At 36.5% G+C, this 19,012-nt stretch overlaps 3 protein-coding genes across 3 annotated transcripts; 1 reads left to right on the forward strand and 2 right to left on the reverse strand.

Moving 5' to 3' along the window:
• Nucleotides 1–20: 20 nt before the first annotated feature.
• tagapa (T cell activation RhoGTPase activating protein a) lies at nt 21–5,047 on the reverse strand. Its single transcript, XM_049463626.1, has 10 exons — nt 4,920–5,047; nt 4,478–4,556; nt 4,280–4,339; nt 3,642–3,714; nt 3,257–3,423; nt 2,976–3,137; nt 2,780–2,889; nt 2,476–2,644; nt 2,243–2,351; nt 21–2,132 (listed from the first exon to the last, which is right to left on the reverse strand). The coding sequence occupies exons 2-10, from the start codon at nt 4,502–4,504 to the stop codon at nt 1,027–1,029; spliced, it is 1,983 nt and encodes a 660-aa protein (XP_049319583.1). The 5' UTR covers nt 4,505–4,556; nt 4,920–5,047; the 3' UTR covers nt 21–1,026.
• A 5,218-nt stretch (nt 5,048–10,265) lies between these two features.
• On the reverse strand, nt 10,266–13,090 carry nenf (neudesin neurotrophic factor). Its single transcript, XM_049464127.1, has 4 exons — nt 12,684–13,090; nt 11,208–11,268; nt 10,752–10,855; nt 10,266–10,661 (listed from the first exon to the last, which is right to left on the reverse strand). The coding sequence occupies exons 1-4, from the start codon at nt 12,822–12,824 to the stop codon at nt 10,485–10,487; spliced, it is 483 nt and encodes a 160-aa protein (XP_049320084.1). The 5' UTR covers nt 12,825–13,090; the 3' UTR covers nt 10,266–10,484.
• A 1,643-nt stretch (nt 13,091–14,733) lies between these two features.
• On the forward strand, nt 14,734–19,001 carry pacc1 (proton activated chloride channel 1). Its single transcript, XM_049464164.1, has 8 exons — nt 14,734–15,409; nt 15,990–16,086; nt 16,301–16,513; nt 16,670–16,824; nt 17,620–17,759; nt 17,846–17,987; nt 18,066–18,173; nt 18,472–19,001. The coding sequence occupies exons 1-8, from the start codon at nt 15,374–15,376 to the stop codon at nt 18,631–18,633; spliced, it is 1,053 nt and encodes a 350-aa protein (XP_049320121.1). The 5' UTR covers nt 14,734–15,373; the 3' UTR covers nt 18,634–19,001.
• The last annotated feature ends 11 nt before the right edge of the window (nt 19,002–19,012 follow it).

The raw sequence follows: 19,012 nt of genomic DNA on the forward strand, positions 1-19,012 counted from the left end.
ACATTCACAGTCACACAGTGTACAGATAGCAGTGCTTTATTCAGTATCACACCACTCACTTTCCCATGTACATGACGCATTTTTAGCAGTATTTACATGACCAAGAAAAATAAACAAAAATGTACACATATATACACCTACATTTTCACATTGTTTTTTTCTACTGTATTAGGCTACATACTTTATAAATGATGCTTCAAACTATACAAGTGACATGATTTGAAGTAGGGAAGTAGGCTTATGAAGTGGTGGAAAGTGTTCGAACAGACCAAAACCGAAGTACTGTTTTAATATATGTGTGTGCGTTTAATATATATATATATATATATATATATATATATATATATATATATATATATATATATATATATATAGCAAGTTTTATTCCTGATATATGACATATTTACACCATGAGCAGGGTCTAGGTGTGTATCCTGTCAACAATAGACACTACATCATCATACATTTGGTGTGTCCAACAGCAGTTTCGGAAATCCACCCTCATGACTCTCAGCAGGGCGTGGTAGAGGCAAATACGGCCTGCCATTATTTTTTTCCTTTTTGTTAATTATTGCAGGTCACAGAATGGTATGCGGTTTCTCCTTTTGCGTACTGTGACATCAGTTCTCCATTCCTTTCATGCTTTGTAGTGGTAGCTTTCTTCTATCAAAGTGCTATGTTTCAGTGACATGTTCTGTTGCTTTATGAGGTCACTGATCAAACCTCAGACCTCTCTGTCTCAACCTTAATATATTTTTCTATAAAAATGCTGAACATAGAACAAAACAATAAGATACACATCTGAAGTTCAGATACTTTCAATTGAACCAACTTTGTACTAAACAAACTTCTTAGAAGCTGCTCTGATCACATTCAAATTCATTCTAACATTCAGAGTTAGTTCAGTGCTAATGACTGCTTTATTATCTAAAGCATTTTTGTCTGAAAAATAAGACACACCTGTGGCAAAAAAAAAAAATCTCAACATAAACATTTACACATAGAAAAAGAAAAACTTAACATAAGTCACACATACGACTCTCTGACATTCAGTGTCTCTAGCATCTGCCGACCACAACAATTTGACATTCTGCCGTTAGATGCTTCTTCAATCATGGTCTCAGATATGGACCTTTGCCTTGTCTTTGCACAGGTTGCAGATGTGTCCGAAATAATAAGACTGTTCTCTCCACTCTCGCAGCTCTGGACTTCACTGCCATCTTTCTCAGAGCAGGAATTTGAAGTTTCTGCAGTGGGGAATGTGGACTGACAGCATGTGCTCTTTGACAGACACCTGGCAGCTTCAACAGTCAATGAGCTGCGATGCGGGAGCGGAGTGTGGGCGTTGTCCTGCACGGCCTGCTCGTAGGATGGCGGCATACTCGGAATCTTGCTGTCCACCTTATGGAACACTTCCTTGCTTGACAAACGCCGTTGCCTTTGTGATGCAAATAAGTCCCTGTCAAGAGGGAACACCTCAGGCAGGGTCTGGCTGTGGCGCAAAACCTTCTCGACTCGTCTGCCTTGAGCAAAGGTCAGCTTGGTTCGAGAGCATGAGACCTTCATCGACTGGGAGCGTTTTTTGGGCGTCTCACTGAACACATCTCCTCCACGTGAAGTTAGGCGGGTAGGGAAGGACTGTTTGCGTTGAAGAGCTCGCCGCTGGGTTGCGGATGAGACGACTGGGGAGCTGGCATTGACTGAGCTCTCAGAGGCACTGGAAAAAGTGCTGTCCAGGGAGGAGCAAGAGTCTTTAGGGGTACTCTGAAGATGAGGTTCACCAGAAGCCAAGGCATTGGTTTTCTGCCTGCTCCCTGTTCTAAACAGAATACACTCGTCTGATATTTGCTTTGTTAAATGCTGTTCATAAAAGTCCATCTCCGTTTGACTCCTACTCAAGACGCTGAGCTTTTGAGCATCCTTGTTAAAGCCAATCGTTGGTTCTGATCGCCTTCGGATGAATGGTTTAGTAGAATGTCTTCCGGCAGCCCCAGGGCAGGAGGAAGCTTGAAGGTGAATGGGAACTTTCTCTTCAGAATCAGAATGGGTGGCACTCATGTCTGTGTAGCTCCCTTTGTGACCATCTGCATCAGGGTCATTACTATCATAGGCAGAATCATGATGGAGTGAGTCTAATGGAAATAGCAAAGAACATGGTCAATTATTACAGTGTTTTTCTTGATTTTATAGCAATTCACAACCCTATGAAATAATTCATATGAACAGGATGGAAATATTATACCTTGGGTATCACTAAGTTCTTCTTCATCCAAGCCACCGAGAAGTGTCAGTACATCTTCACCGAATATTTCACAACAGTTTTCAATGAGGAACTGAGTGAGGTTTGTGACCTGTAAAATATAAGGTTAAGATCAGCAATCTACCAAACCAAATAATGGAAGATATACTGTATTTCAGTCTGTGAAAGCCATGTTTAAAAGAACAGATTTAGAATATCTAATAATAATAACTCACTTTTTCCATTGTCTCCATAGTGTCAGCTTGAAGTAAGTTGGGAGAAACACAAACAGCTAAATTGTGGGAATGCATCAGGTTTATTTCGTTTTGGAGACTAATGTAGTACAGCACAGCAATCACATGTTTCAGAAGTTGTACGTTGGGCCCTGGAAGCTTCTTAATCACCCTAGGAGTGAAACAAACACAATAAATTAAACTAAATAATAATTTGGGTGCTTAGGCTTAATCTTCTTATTTGAACTTATAAAGCATATATATTTTTCTTAATAAAAATGAATCAAAGTCTAAAATACACACTTACAGTTGGAGTGCGGTACATCTGTCGTTGTCATCTTGCTCTTCCATTGCCTTCAACCAGGCTTCAGTCTGATCCATCATCAGTAAACAGCCTGGCAGGTGTCTCAGGAAGTCCTACAGATAATTGAATGGAGACAATATATTAGCATTATACAATAATACGAAGCATGTTCATTTTTGAACTCTTGACGTGTTCTTACCTTGAGAAGATCAGCCAGTAAAATCACATATTCATTCTGCAAGTCCACTTCTGTTCCACTGTTGAGTTGTTCTTTGATCTCCCTCAGACGTTTGGCATTGCCAGTCTTCCTGAAAACTCCAATAGCGAGTGGACCTTTTCTCCACAGCATTAAGAGAATGTCCTGGAGAACAATCCAGAATGAGAAAAAGTCAATCAGAGAAGTGACAAGATTTCACACTGCTTTATAATTCTTAATAAACACAGAATAAAATTGTAGGCTTTGATGAACTGGAGACCTACCATTATTGGTTTGGGAGGACTTCCATCTTTTCCACAAACATCCGACAGAGCTCTTGCAAAGAGCAGCTTCTTTTGAGGTGAATCAGGAGCACAGTCAGAAACCATGTTTTTTTTCTGAACTCGCCGAAAAAGTCTCCTCCAGCGGTTTTTGTTTATGTTTTCTATCCCTAAAAATGAAGAAAGAAAAACTTCTTAGAAAGTTGTCTTTTGAAAATAAGCACAAGACTAATAGTATGTTTCCATATTTGGTTAAAAAATTATTCAAAAAATTATCAATAATTACTTATTTTTTTGTTAATCATAAACATAGAATACATATGCATGCTGTACCTCACAGCAGCAGTGCTGAAACAAAACATTGTATTGACACGATTTTATAACTCACCTGCGTGGGAGGGGTTAAACAAATTGCTCTCAAATGCCAGCTGAGGTAGGGGAGGCCCCGAGTTCTCATGAACCTGAAAAGGCAGCAAAAGGACATATAAAGTGATGTGCCAGAGGTTTCATACCAGCCATAGCCTGCTCTAAAAATGGTCTCTCACTGATGTCAACAAAAGGGCACAACTCAAACATGGTCAAACTTTTTGTTTTCCCAGCGATTTTCCCAAGCATTCCCCGCAGGGTTCCCAGGAACGATTATTAAAAGCACAGTCGCTGCTGGAGTTACAGAGTGACTGTCTGAGAATCATTTGCATAGCTTACAGTTTCGTGGGGCAAGGTTTAGTATATTAACCCCTTATGCTCTGTGACTTTTATTGTCACCTCAGGATAACTAATGGATAAAAAAAAAACATGAAAACCAATGAAAACCAATGCAAACTTGCTAACTGATTTGTTCCTAAGTTTCCCAATGGGAAAACAAGTGCCAGGAAACACACATGGTTCCACAGAGTAAAAGAAGTAAACGAGGTCTAATTTAATTTAATATTGTTTACAAGTATTATTCATTATATTTAATTTTCTGGTCCTATGAAATCTTATGAAGTGCTGTGTACAAGAGATGTGAGATTAAAAAACACTTACAGCTGGCGTGGGCGGTGGCGTGATGATGAGCTCCATGCTATCCTCAGCCTGGGATTTTGTCTGAAACAAAGATCAACGGTTCTATTAATTATTTTGTCAATAAACTAACATAGAGTGAGACAATTTAAACATTTACTAATCAAATTCCCTGATGTTATTAGGTGACAATAGGTATGGGGGATTAAGATGAAAACTTACCACAACGTGGCCACCCAACACCTTCATAAGTGCGCTGTGGTGTGATGTCTACAAAATGTTCTTTAATTTGCCAGTTTACCTGAGACATGAAAAATTAATGGTATGATTAGATAACAACATTTGGGCTGCAAATGAATTGCATGTATACAAAGTCATCATTGAATGCAAGGCATAAAGCCATTTAAACATTTGCTGTTTGGATATTAAACCAAGAAGATTATTATTTACATTTTAAAAAATATAACTTTGTCAACAGTTAACTGGAACACTGTTTATTAAACATGTATCATATATCACATGCTTAACATACAGCATGTGTCATGTTCATTTCTGGTGGAAAATCCATGGCATTTTCAAAAAAACAAATAAATGTACAGCTCTAAGCCACCACCCACACACATACATCAATAAAGGTGTATGCAAATAAGCCAGGTTATCTCACCTCTTGATCCTCTTGACCATCCAGTCCCTTGATTCAACTCAGGAGAACCAGTCAAATCCCCCGAACTGACAACGAGAGCTTAGTTCACCATCACAAGACTCGAGCAGACTGAGCAAGAACAACCCATCACACGCTACAAAATGAAAGTGGGTGGGCAGAAGAAGGGAAATTCTGATGTGCAATGGAGACAGGAAGCAGCATCACGGACTCCCACCACTAACACCACCCCCCTTTAGCTATGTAGGGCAACAACACGTTCGCTTGTGGGTGGAAAGTGATACATGCATCACTTAAACGAGAGATTGTGCTCAAGAAATAACGCACAGGTGAAGAAAAACGTCATCCAGAGGTGGCATATATCAAGTTCAGTTCAAAGCGAATAGTCTGTGGGCTTACTTCAAATGTCACTTCAAACTTTAATCAATAGAAAAAAACAAAGTCTTACGTTAGGGCCAGAGAATACCTACCAGTCAAACCCCACCAATAAAATTTTAAAGAAAATACTAGATCAGGGGTCTATTTTTCTGTAGAGACTCTAAATGAATCGTAATAATCTGTACTTTAGCATGACTTTCACTTCACAAACTAAATTTTGTCAATATTGTGTTCTAAAAACATGAATTTTCCATTTCTAAACATAGCTAGATTCTCAAATGTGAGCCTCAACCCAAAGAAGTAACACAACACAAAAAGATAATCGTCATTCAGGGGTGGCATATTTCAACATTTCAGTTTAAAACCAACTTTAAATTACTCTAAATGTCAACAGTTGCCAGTAAGTAAAGAGCACAAAGTTTTGTTTTAAAGCCAGGGAACACCCCACCCAGACCTAACAAACCCCACCACCCAAGTTCTAAAGCAACTACTAGATGAGTGGCCTTTCTTTCTCTAGAGAATTTAAGTTAATCATTATAATCTGCACTTATGATGCACATTAGCATAGCATTCACACCATAAACTAGATTATATCAATGCTGTCTTCTAAAAACATGAATTTTCAGTTTCTAAACATGGCTAGTTTCTCAAACATGAGAGATAACGCAGTGTGGGAACGTCGCCAACCAGAAATGGCATATGTCAAGAACAGGTCAGAACAGAACAGAGATCATCCCACCCAGACCCAACAAACATCGAACCAATGAACCCCACCAGTAAATTTCTAGAGAAACTACTAGATGAGCAGACTCTCTTTCTTGAGAGACTCTAAATCAATCATAATAATCTTCACTTTTGATGCATATTAGTAGTATTTTTAAATCACATAGCACTGGCTATCAGTACTGTCATCTAAAAAACATGAATTTTCACTTTCTAAACATGGCTATTTTCTCAAACATAAGAGATAAGGCAGTGTGGGAACGTTGCCAACCAGAAATGGCATTTGTCAAGAACAGGTCAAAGCTATTAGTCTATTGGCTCACTTCAAATTTCAACTTTTGCCAGTAAAGCTCATCTCTTGTTCTTGAGATAAATCTAAATAAATCATTATAATCTGCACTTTTAATGCATATTATCTTGAGTTGTTAACGACAAAGCATTTGTTTTTAGTGTTGTGTTGACATGAATCTTTTAGTATCTAAACATGGCCAGTTTCTTTAATATTATATTGAACCCAAAAAATAATGCAAGGAATGGCAAATTTTTGCCAATTAAAAACCCAGTTGATGAGAGATCATCCCACCCAGACCTATCAAATACTGAACCAATGAACCCCACCAGTAAAATTCTAAAGAAACTTAAAAATAAGCAGTTTCTTTTTTGCCAGACTCTAAATCAATCACAAAAAACGGTCTTTTTGCATATTTTCATCATTTTCAAACCACATAGCACTGGCTATCAGTACTGTCATCTAAAAACATGAGTTTTCACTTTCTAAACATGGCTATTTTCTGGTAAAGAAAAAAAACTGTCATTGAAGTTTCAATAAAGATGCATGTTTGGAATAACTATTTGCTTGACAAGCGTTTACAGTAATAGGCCTTTTACAATGATTCATCACACTCAATCACAGCTACGGTGGGAATTTTCTCAAAAACAGTAAAGCATCATTATGAAATTCAACGTTTGACAGGGCTTAAGAGCTATATGTTGACTGACTCACTTTCAACTCAAAAACAATCAGCCCCCAGAGTTTGAGCCATAACTGATGTATGGATGAATACATTTGGGTGAAGACCAAGTGGCCAACTGTCTGCAATCATGTCCTCCCACTGTCTACGATCTGCATGTAAATGAGTTTCTGATCAGTGCTCCTTTGATGTTGCTAAAAGTACACTATGCGGAGGCGGCATATGGGAGAAAGTTCAGTGATCAAAAAGATAAAAATAAAACACCTTTACTACAGGATGGAATGTAGTTTATTCGTTTACAAATGCTTAAGAACAGCAGAATCACCATACCAAAAATAATCAATCCCACACAGACCAGTACAAACTACAGCATTAGACATTAAACAGAAACAGAAAGTATAACAGAAGGAAAAACACAGCCTTAACCACACTTAGACATTGTAAATTTGGACATTTTAGTTGACCTGAGTAAAAGTACCAAGGAAACCTTAGGCCTTATGCTTGTTTATACGTTTGGTTTGTGATATCAGAGTGTCTGTTTCAGGGGGATTCACCAAACTTCCCCTGTCATGCACCAGTAGATGTCTAAAAACAAAAGAGGAATTTCATGACTTCCCTGTTTGAGTAGTATATATTTTTAGTCAACTAAAAAAAACATCAGGCAACATACCTGATTAAATATGCTGTCATTACAGATGAAAACGTTTACATAACAATGTTTCTATTTGTTCTTTAAAACATTCACAAACAGCAAGTAAACACAAATTGAACCAAATTGCCTGAAATTAAACAAATTACCTACAATAACAATATAGGGAAAACAAAGCAGTGGAACAATTGTTATTTAGTGTTTCTTTAAAACCAATAGTATTAAAAGATCTGATATCTTAATTTTCTTAAGGCTTTCTACTACATTTAACACATTGCTGTGGTGTTTTTTATTGGATTTAGGGACAAGAGCGGTGTTCAATAGGCAGGTCAGGATTATCACAAATTGATCGGTAACATCCTCAAATTCCCAACTCATCTATAAGACACTGGATTGAGCTCCATTATTCCACAGAACACAGTTAACTATACTGCTCTACAGCTTAATGCTGGAGGGATTTATACTCCTCCTCTAGCACACACCTGCTATTAGATAATTGTGTTTGGGCACTTGCACATCTGTATCAACCATAGATGCAACTTAAAGTAGCTGAATATATTCTCATTAGAGAATATCCACAAACATTTGGATACATAGTGTACATATTAAATTTAAGGTATAATGTTTTCCATTTTTTAAAGTTCTACTTTTAAGATACAGTGCCTTAATACAATCTGCTGTCTGTTGTTTTTGAAACATGCTTTTTTTTTTTATATCACACAGGTGGGTGATCTGTTTTAATGACCTTTAGAACAGCCCACCAGGGAAAAACCCACAGAGGAGACCCACACAGCATGCATCATTCCTTTACTAGAGTGTGGGCTACCAGACCACCAGAGCGTATCAGGTTAACACCACCAGACGGCTGCGTACAGTACGCAGTGGCAAAACTATGACGTGTCTAGAGTAAAGCATGCTGCGGTATACTGAAGTATCACTGAATATCACATAAAAACTAATGAATATTCACAACATTATATAATTCACATTCATTTGCCATATTTTACAGTACCTGGATATTAAAGAGGCACAGAGCAACGAAGTTATTTTAATATTAAATATGTCTAACAACAGTATAATAAACAATACAATATCAAACTACCCCTCTAGTATCAGACATAATTAGTGCTGGCCAATATGACAAAAAAAAACTAAAATCCTGATATGTTTTAAGAATGGTGATGTATGATATATGATATGATGAAAACCTATATAAACATTGCTTTTAAACATGATTTTTGTATTTTATATATCAAAAACTTTGTAGTACATGTGTATATTTGGAATTTGACAAAACCGTGTGTAGTGTTATGTTCCTATACAATAGTGTCAATTAAAACATTATTCTGTACTAAACTAAAAATGGAAAAATTGCCAATTTTCAGACTAATATTGTAACATATCGAAATATAACTTGTTTTTACCATATACAGTAATATATACATCATTATTGCAGATTTAGAAATACATTTTATAATACACAAACTATAGTATACCTAGTATGTTTTAATATGTATGCATTTCTAAAATGTATATTAATTTGTTTGAGGAACAAAGTAATCCAACACATTTATTACCTCCCTGAAAAAGTAACTGACCCCCTCTTTAGTTACTGAAACAACAAATTAACCAGAATGACTTCACCTGAATAAAAGTCAATCTTGTTTACATAAACCATCTCACTCGCACTGACAGATAGAAAGGTTATTCAAACACCAGCTCTCACACCAGTCATCAGGAACTCACACCAGTCAGGAACTCTCATCAGGAACTTTCCAAAATTGTGACTAGTTGCTATGATTTTTGAGTTGGGTTTATTCAAAAATCTGGACGATTTTATCAGCAAGTTGAGGAACAGTGTTCTGAATCATTCCTGGAATGGCTAGCACAGTCAAGAAGTCACCAAAGATTCAAGGAGAATTTTTGAGATTTCATGAAACTACAAGCCTCTCCAGCTTAGCTAAAGTCAGTGTTCATACTAGGGGTGTAAAATAAAGGTAAAAATATTATGTATAATAATGCACTACAAATAAATATCCTAAATCTCTCTAAACTTCTCAAACCTGTTTGCCACTGGACTGTGCTAATTTTTTCCAGGTTAAAATGCAATTTGGTGCGAGTGTTCATTGTAGACCTCTACCTCACTCTGCCTCACTCTACTTCCAGCCTATTTATGTCACATGATAACAGTCTGCAGTGTTTTGCTGAATATGTGTAATGCAGTTTGAATTTGCTGTTATTCATAATGTTATTGGAGTCTTAATGTACTTATCCTAAAATATTATAATGCAATAATGATGAAAAAAATTAATTGTAGGAATGGCACAGCACAAAAGTCACATAGAAAATCACACTATCCACACTGATTTGTCCATTGAATAACTTTGTGTTCACAAAAGACTTGAAACATCTTTGTCTAATTTTAGATCTAAAACTATTAACTATTAACTATTATGTATGCAATGATAAAGAAAACCACAGCATTTTGTTTTACATTTTACAAATTATTTAAACACCAATGTCCCTCGCCATAAGCTGTTTTGAAACCATTCGTTCAGGTAGATTTAGTCTGTATTACCATGAATAAAGAATTACATTCACTGTGCTATTAATAGAAGAACATGACTATTACAAAACAAAAACCTTTTTATTCTGAAACACCAATAATAAATCTAGAACAAATATTTCTAAAGGTAGTGTTACATTCTCGTAAGCAGTGATCGGAAGCACTGCGCAAAAGACTGAAACCTCCATCAGATAATAATCTTACCTCACACAAAGAGTGCTAGGATCAATATCTGACATTACTGCTGTAGAGGACTAAACTATTCCTTTTCATCTCAAGCATCAAAGTTCATCACTGTTCTTGAATTTCGGCTGGTCCTCTGGACGGAAGTCTTGGTTGGGGCTGCCATCTTCGTTGAGGAGCCGTCTGCTGGTATAACCCACTATGGGGTACTTTGATTTGTATGTTCCAGTAAATACTCTCTCCAGGGACTCCAGCTGCTTCTTAGTAAGGCCAGTCTGACACAGTGGATAAAAAAATAGTTAGTGCACAAATGACTTTCTGAAACAGATAGTTAACTTCTGCTTTGAAATGAATCACCAACTCACTGTATCATGTGTCAGATCTTTAGGATCTAGTGACATTTTGGCCACAGCTCTGGTCGAGTCCTTCCCCACAAGGGCATTATAAGATGCACCCTTACCATAAAAGCCTGTTAATAAAGAAAAAAAATGCTAGATGAGTGTCGAACTCAGAATGTATGTTCTTATAAACTTTGGATTTATATTACTTTGTTAACACTCAGCCCCCTCATGCATTATAAATTCTATTTTTAAGTTTAACAATACAGTTAAATCAGTTTGTGTCATAAAAACGTTGTCAGATATGCGTTTCAAATATTAGTTCCAAATACATATAGACCAGTGGGTTAATGGGACAATAGCTATCAAATATGATCAGGTTGTTCAATTACTAATGGATAATCATTAACCACTATGTGAGTCAACTTTATTAAAATTAACCAAACATGGTGAATTAATTGTTTAAACAAATGCAAACTTTACCTTTTCCAGACGTAACATCAAACACCACACCCTTTATGGCCATGTAAATAGGCTGTCCCTCCTGAGGAATTCAAAGTGCAAAAATATTACCATTAGGGCTGCAACAATTAGTTGCAAATTTCAGTGTCGACTTTTTGTTAATTTATAACTTCAATGCACTGCAAGTGCTGTGCACAGAAAAACAGTGGGGGGAGGGTTAAGGCCTGCTCACTCACAGTTCACAATCAAATTACTTATATTCTCACTAAATATCAGAACAAGTCACATTTTAATGTCTAAAGGGCAGCTCTAAAATCACCATAAAGCATCCCTGGTTATTTAAGCCTTATTTGGATGGAATTAATTTCTCAGAGTGATGTCTGTGCAAAATATTTTACACTTCTACTATTTTTAGGCTTTCTCGCTCACATCACGTTCAGTAGTTCCTCTATTTCCACTCGCTGTTGTGTTTACATGGATCTCCGTGGAAACGCTCGACCAAAGTGTAACTACAATGCGTGGCAGTGGACAAATAGCTAGAAGGGAATGAAATACTCGGGGACCTCGGAGTTCAGCGGAAAAACAGTAGGTAATTCAGCCTGTAATGTTTTTAGAGGATGTCTGAGAAAAACACATACTTGGTCATTCTTGACGGGAATAAAATTACAGAGGACCTTCCATAAAAGAGAAAATTAAATCAGGACCCCCTGAGAAATTAATTCCATCCGGATAGGGCTTGCATTAATTTTATTTAAACAAATTTCGTAATCTCACACATTTGCATACATTACAAGAACAAAACCTGAACAGAGAAAATTCTAAATTCAATTTAAAAACAGATTTCCCCTTTTTGTCACCGCATACATCAGAAAATAATAATAATAATTGCATTTTAAGAAGTATTAATTAATTAATTAATTAATTAATTAATTAATTCTGTCAGTTAAGGAAAAGACTGAAAAGAACTTAAAAATATAAACAAGGACAAATTTGCAAATATCAGACCTCACTCAAACTAGTCATGTGCGTATAATTAAGTGTCACTGAAGGGGAGAATGGGAAACTCCCCCTAGGTCGTTCACAGTTGGCTGCTGATAAAAAAGGAAATTACCATATTTGGATCTGATGGCTATATAAATAGCAGGAGAAAGAAATAGCTTTACACAGACACCTGTAACACTGAACAGAGAGCAGGACGGACAGTGACCGCATGCAGTGTTCGAGAATACTAACGAAACTTTTCATTCATTTAGGAAAAATATACAGACTCAAAGTTCAGGAAAAATAAGTTTTCTGAAAGAAAGCAAAACAGCCCAATATCTCAGAACAGAATCAACCAGTACAGGATAACTGTTTTTTTTCTACACTGTCTCGCCTTTTAACCTGTGCATTAGTTACTCTGGCACCTGCAAACACTGAGCCATTTAAGGTGGAACGGAAATTTCCATTCAGAGCTTCCTTTAGCTTCGTAATTTCCATGTCTCAGGTTGACTGTACCTCACTTCCATCGTATCTTCTCAGTTCTTCGTCGGTGAACAACCGGACAGGTTTTGAGTCGGGTTTTACCTTTAATTTAGTCTCATCTGCCATACAAACCAACGTGAAGGAAAACCATGCCATTAAATGCAAATAAAACATTGTAACTAACGCTGTGTTTGGCTTACAAATTAAAACTGTAAAAAATATTCCTGGCCCTAAAAAAAGTACCCCTAAAATATTTATTCAATTACAAAACAGTACAAAACAGCACAAAAAGAAAACTTAGCCTAGAACGACGGACAACTTTCCAAGGCGAAGTTTTCCTTGTTTTAACAATCTAAACTTCCTTGTTTCACATGACTCTTATTTTGAAAATAAGGCTCTGTCCCATACGGATGGCAGCTGTCTCAATGCCTCGATGCCTTGCTGCCTGTGACGCTGTTTCTGTGGGTGCGTCCAAACAGTGTGTATGCTGCCTATTCAGTCATGTTTCTGAGCCAGGAAGACACCCAGTTATGTTTAAATCGAAATTTAGTAATCTATCCTTCCATTTTATTGTTTACTTCAAAACACATACACACTTAAATCTAGCTGTGAACTTTAGATTCTGTTAGAGGCATCAAGTTAGCATTTTATTTTTTGCACAGAGGGTATGTCAAATAGTATATATAAGCCAGCATTGTGGTAAAGGTATCTAAAGTACAAGCCAAATCGCGTTTGAGATGCACTTTTTAGGGCAGCCATGACTAGCTTTTTTTCCATTAATAGCTGTTCCTTGGAAGTAATGAAATATACCAGTCCTGCTTAAAATGTTCATAAACCTTTCTAAACGCTTTTATTGCGGTCATTTCTGCCCCTGCAGCACCCTCACAGGTTCAACTGTGCTAGAGGCGTGAATGATGTGTCCACGGTATGCAGATCAGTCAATAATAATCAATAATACCACACCCCTGCTAAGGTTCAACCATCTGTTTCACCTCTTTCAGCTCAGCCAATCAGCTGTCCCTCCTGTCCTGCCCCTAAACCCATACATCACCCAGTGGCCAGCTCAAACAACCCGTGCTTTTTAAAGTATTTTTCAAATTTCAGCTGAGGGGGGAGTCAGCAAAAATCAGTGTGTGTAGTGCCACTTTAATACATTGTGTAGAAATAATTAAAAAATAGAATTTAGGCAACTTTAAAAAGGGCATTAAAAAAACAAATTTTGCACCAAGAATAGATTTTAAAAAAATCAACGTAATTTAATGAGGTTTGCGTGTTTGGATTCAGAATAACAAATTTTGTTGTCAAAGTTATCATCAGAATTTCTACAAGAGAAACATAAAATGTAGAGGGTATATCTGAAACACATAAATTGTGCCTGATCAGACAGGAATCCTGAGACAGGAAGTCAGGTCTAAATCCATCTGGGTTTAGTAGACTTTTTTTTTGACCGGGTAAAAATGTTAACAGCTAGTGACAAAACTTAATAAAAGCTTAATATTTATCAGTGAGCTGTTGGTACCACCATTGCCTGTATCGGGAGATGTTGTCAGCGTTTTGATTTGGTTAAAGAGAGCTTTATTATTACACTACATTACACTGCACTACTTTCTGAGTCAGCTTGGCGAGCAAGGCAAGCAAGTCAGCAGAAGACTTCCGTTTCAGATACACCCCAGGGCTCGTGATCGAATTCTGCTACCTTGTCGAACCGTGCTGCCCCAATGTATATTTAACTGTAAAAATACAAAAGAAGCACTATTTTAGGGCATGTACCCAGTGATATTCCAGTAGATGTACGTTATTAGATTTGGATTGCATAATTCATTGTACCATGGCAAAGTTATAGTAAATATAGCTCATTACAAACTGCTTTTGTATTTATTTATGATAATAAGTGTAATTTTTAGTTTCCATTTACACTTTTGTGCAATGACAGTGCGTCCAGGTCGTTTAATGCATATAAACCCCCCTAAACCCGAGTAATTATACATAAAACTCGAGAAATAATTAAATTGTGTAGGTCGGCGCATGCGCAGTACCTTTGGGAAGCATGTATCGATGGGTAGGAAAATTCGACAGAACACCGGATCTGGTTCGTCGATACCCGTTAGTTTAACTGTTTATATAAAAGCACAGTTTTAAAACAACATTTAAAGTTTTAAATACAGTTTTAATAGTTTTAGTGGCGGGTTAATTAATTATTTAACAATGCTAGTGTTGTTGTTTTTTTTGTAAAGACAGTAAAAGTTAACTAATAAGAATTTGTTGCTATGCTAAATACGCCTGCTTTAGTTAACGTAATTAACTAAGCTAGGTTAGTAATATTATATGTAACGTTAAGATAACTAATACTCAGTACAGTAAGTTAGTTACATGAGTTAATGAGAACTGCGTGTCATGTTAGCTATGTTTAAATTTATTTATTTTATTTTTTCTAGTCATCTTAAAGTTTGAACAGTCTCGTCTCGCCAGCTAACTGTTACAGCCTTCCTATTCAGTACTAATCCCAGACCCGGTGTGGTGATGTCACTACACCCGGTTTTAACTCCTCAAGGCGAGCTCTTCCTCCTCTACATCTTATAGCTATAGTTAACTCGGTCTGTTACTCTAATCTTATGGATCCTCAGTGGAGAATTAACGCTACGGCAGTTCTGATGGCTGTTTCACGAGGTTGAGTAAGTTGGCAGTAACGGGAGGAGAGCGCCCACACGGCCCTCTGGGACACAATGCTACGGAAAGACGCGCCTCGGTGCTACCAAGAGGTAACGTTAAGTAATAGACACGTCTTGGTTAGTTGACAAAAAGCTAGACGTGTAAATACGATAATCTGCCTTTTATCATCTACAATTGCTGATTGTAGAAGTCAGAGACTAGTTTAGATTAGATAAACTAATGCTGTGCATTTTAATAGTTAATGCATGTGGTGCCCTGTCTGGTCATGTGATAGCAGCTGACCGACTCACTAACTGGACTATTAGCAGGTTTCCCTGACAGTCCTACACTAAAATTTAAAATTTTAATAATTATTTAAATACATTTTAAGTGGGAAATCTCCCCTCAAAGCGCAGTTCAGTCCAATACTAGGCTTAATCACTCTTTGGGAAACTGTAACATTGATCCCATATTGTGTTTGTATTTATAAACAGCATGGACATTCAAAACAATGGTCATATAAAACATGCATTACTATTACACTGAACATGGATGCATTTTAATCATGATAGTTTTAAAACTAGTTTAAAACATAAACAGTAACTTACCTTTTTTATTCCAAACATGTTGTTTAATAGCTAAACCATGTATAACATGCAATGCCAATACCTGTGATGTTTTATATTGCAGTTCAGTGATGAGGACTGTGTTCGAGTACCTGCATCCTATCAGCATAATACAGATTCTACCAAAGATCAAGATGAAGCCAACTGCAGTGTCTTACCAGGTTTGCACTTTTTTCAGATTTTGTTTTTGATGATGTATCCCATCCATGGGTATGAGACATGAATGTGAAAAGTCTAATTGAAATTCATGCGTCTTTTTGCCTTTACGCATGCACTACAGGATTTTCTCTCGTACTTGCACATCTATTGGTGCAGCTGTGGTGCAATTGTGGTGATGAACAATTTTTCCTAATGTCAAATTTGATTTTATTTCAGATGAGGATATCATGGAAAACAGTCAAATGCCAACTGCCTTCAATAAAGCTTGTGTGAAGAACGTCTTTACCTTCATTCTTGTTCTTATCTACCTTACGTTAAGTACAGTGGCTGCGTTTTTGGCCTACCAAACCATTTCTGACTTCCTGGAGAAGCTCAACCATCCTGTAATGTCTGTGTCCTACAAAGAGGTCGAGGAGTTTGCTCCCCCAGGTGAGTTCAGTATGAGAACTCTGTTGCCTATGTACATCATTATTTGTAAGTTGATAAATGTTATATCATGTAATGGAAAGCAGTAGCTTTGTGCTTTATTGCCTTGGTTGTGTAGTGTTCATATCAGACGGTTATCTTATTTTTTCCTTTTTGTAGGAATTGCACTGTATCCTGGGAAAGCTAAGTTATTAAGCTGTGAGCACCATTATCATGACTATATCCCACCGGGTTTATCAACTCACCAGATGAAGGAGAATGAATGTGTAATAGAGGAAGTCACCTATAATGACCCATATTCCAACCATACAAGAGTAAGTGCTTTGCAGTACTATGCAAAAGTTCACTATTTATTCAATGTACAAGTGCTTCTTTTTTTAGGATATTTAATTTTTTTAAGGGAGATTAGAAGCAATATATTTTCAATATTTTTATATAGATCAGGGTACCCACTCCAACAAGGTTAACTGGCCCACAGAGTGACTTTGTATCACTGACATGACACAAGACATTAGTACTTCCGACAAATAACTAATTTATTAAAAATATATATTTATTTATTTTAATTTATTTAAGCACTAGCAATAAAGAAAACTTACAATAGTAAAGTAAATAACTGATTTCTCCAAAAAAAGGAGAAATTGATGATTAAATGGTTTAAATTTCACAGTACACAGGACACAGTAATTGTCCCTGATTTTTAATCTTATTTGTGCACAGTAAATCACCCACACCTCTGTAACCAGATACTTCTCGATGTGTTCTTTTGTTTTGATTGGCTCCTTGGTTGCAGTACTGGGAAGTGTATTGCAGACTTAGACATGTCTGGTCCTGTCTAATGTATCAACCAGCATGTGACAAATCCCATAACTATTGTAATTAAAAGGCTTGGGGGCTTGAAACAACAGTACTGCTCAGTTTCTGCTGGAAGTGAATGTTAAAAATGTGGTTTTGACAAGTCTAAACTGATCTTGTGATTCAACTTTTTGTATACATTATCTATATCTGTGTTGTATAAAATAATATTGGGTTGCCTTGAAAAACACAAAGCTTTGAGTGCAATAATTGCTGATTTAAATGTGTAATATATAAATTTTGTGTTTTTAAAGCGGGTCTTGGTGGTTGAGGGTCCAACAGATGTTCGTAACCGAGAACTGGTATTCCTCCAGTTCAGTCAAAATGAAACAGAGGAGGACTTCAGTGCCATCAGCTACATGTTGTTTGCCCAATTCAGCGATATGACTAAAAGGTGTATATATATATTTTAGGCATTATGGGTTGATTACAGTTAAAACATTAAATAGTAACACACTACAAATGTTTTCTTTCTATCAGTTCAGACAAGTCAGCATTTATGAAAGACTGCGAAAGAAATTACTCCATGTGGACGTTCTCTGGTGGGTTTCGTACCTGGGTCAAAATGTCTTTGGTCAGGACATCTGGAAGAGGAAATGAATCTGTAGAATTCAGACAAGAGGTAGGTGGATGTTTTTAATTTAAGTATCAATAAGCAGTGTTTCCAATTCTAGAGCTAATCCATAATGTTATTTTACAGTCCAGTGTTGTGAAGTACAATGACAGGAGGCCTGTACAAGAGCGAACCAATGAGCTCTTCTTTGTTGTGTTTCAATGGCGGGATCCATTTATACAACAAGTCAAAGATGTAAGTTTTTTTTTTTCAAGATTGTATTTATTTCTTTGAAGAACCGTTTCTCATTCTACAAAATACATTTGCTTATTGCAGCTCAAAATAATAATTTAATCAGTACAGCTTTATAGAAGAAAACCTTCCCTGCTGTTTTCCGCAGTGAAACAAGGCTTTTATTTAACCTTTAAGTAATTCTCTAAGAAGTTTCCTTCTGACAGTTTGCTTTGTTCCTGATAAGCTAAATAAAATCTGACACTATACAGCATTATAGAAAAAATGATATCTAATATAGCTGTTTTCTTTTTCTCAACAGATCATCACAGCAAACCCCTGGAATACCATAGCCATTCTGTGTGGTGTCTTCATGGCTCTTTTTAAAGCAGCTGACTTTGCCAAGCTTAGTATAAAGTGGATGATCAAAATTCGCAAAAGACACACAAGGGCTAGAAATAGGGAAATGAACCAGATCAGCTAAAATGAATTTGTTCACTGACTAAGATATGTTTATTAATTTCAAGCAGTTGATAAACAAACTAATTTTAACTTTGAAAGACTGATCTGTTTTATCATTTTAGAATGGATTTCAGCAGTTTTTTTAATTATTCTGCTTTACATTTTTGTTACATCAGTCTTATTTTAATTTCCAGTGCAATATTACTACTGACATTCTATAACATGCTGTTCACTACTCATAAAATATATATAAAAGGGACAAAGTGTGCAATCATAGTGATGAGTGACTTGCAAATGAAATGTAACACTGATCTCAACATGGCAGCTGATTTTTTTTCTTTCTCAGATTATTAGGGCAACAAAATTTTATTAAAATGACATCAAAATGTGTTTCTTGTTCT

The sequence above is a fragment of the Astyanax mexicanus genome, chromosome 14, assembly GCF_023375975.1.
Source record: "Astyanax mexicanus isolate ESR-SI-001 chromosome 14, AstMex3_surface, whole genome shotgun sequence".
NCBI lineage: Eukaryota > Metazoa > Chordata > Actinopteri > Characiformes > Acestrorhamphidae > Astyanax > Astyanax mexicanus.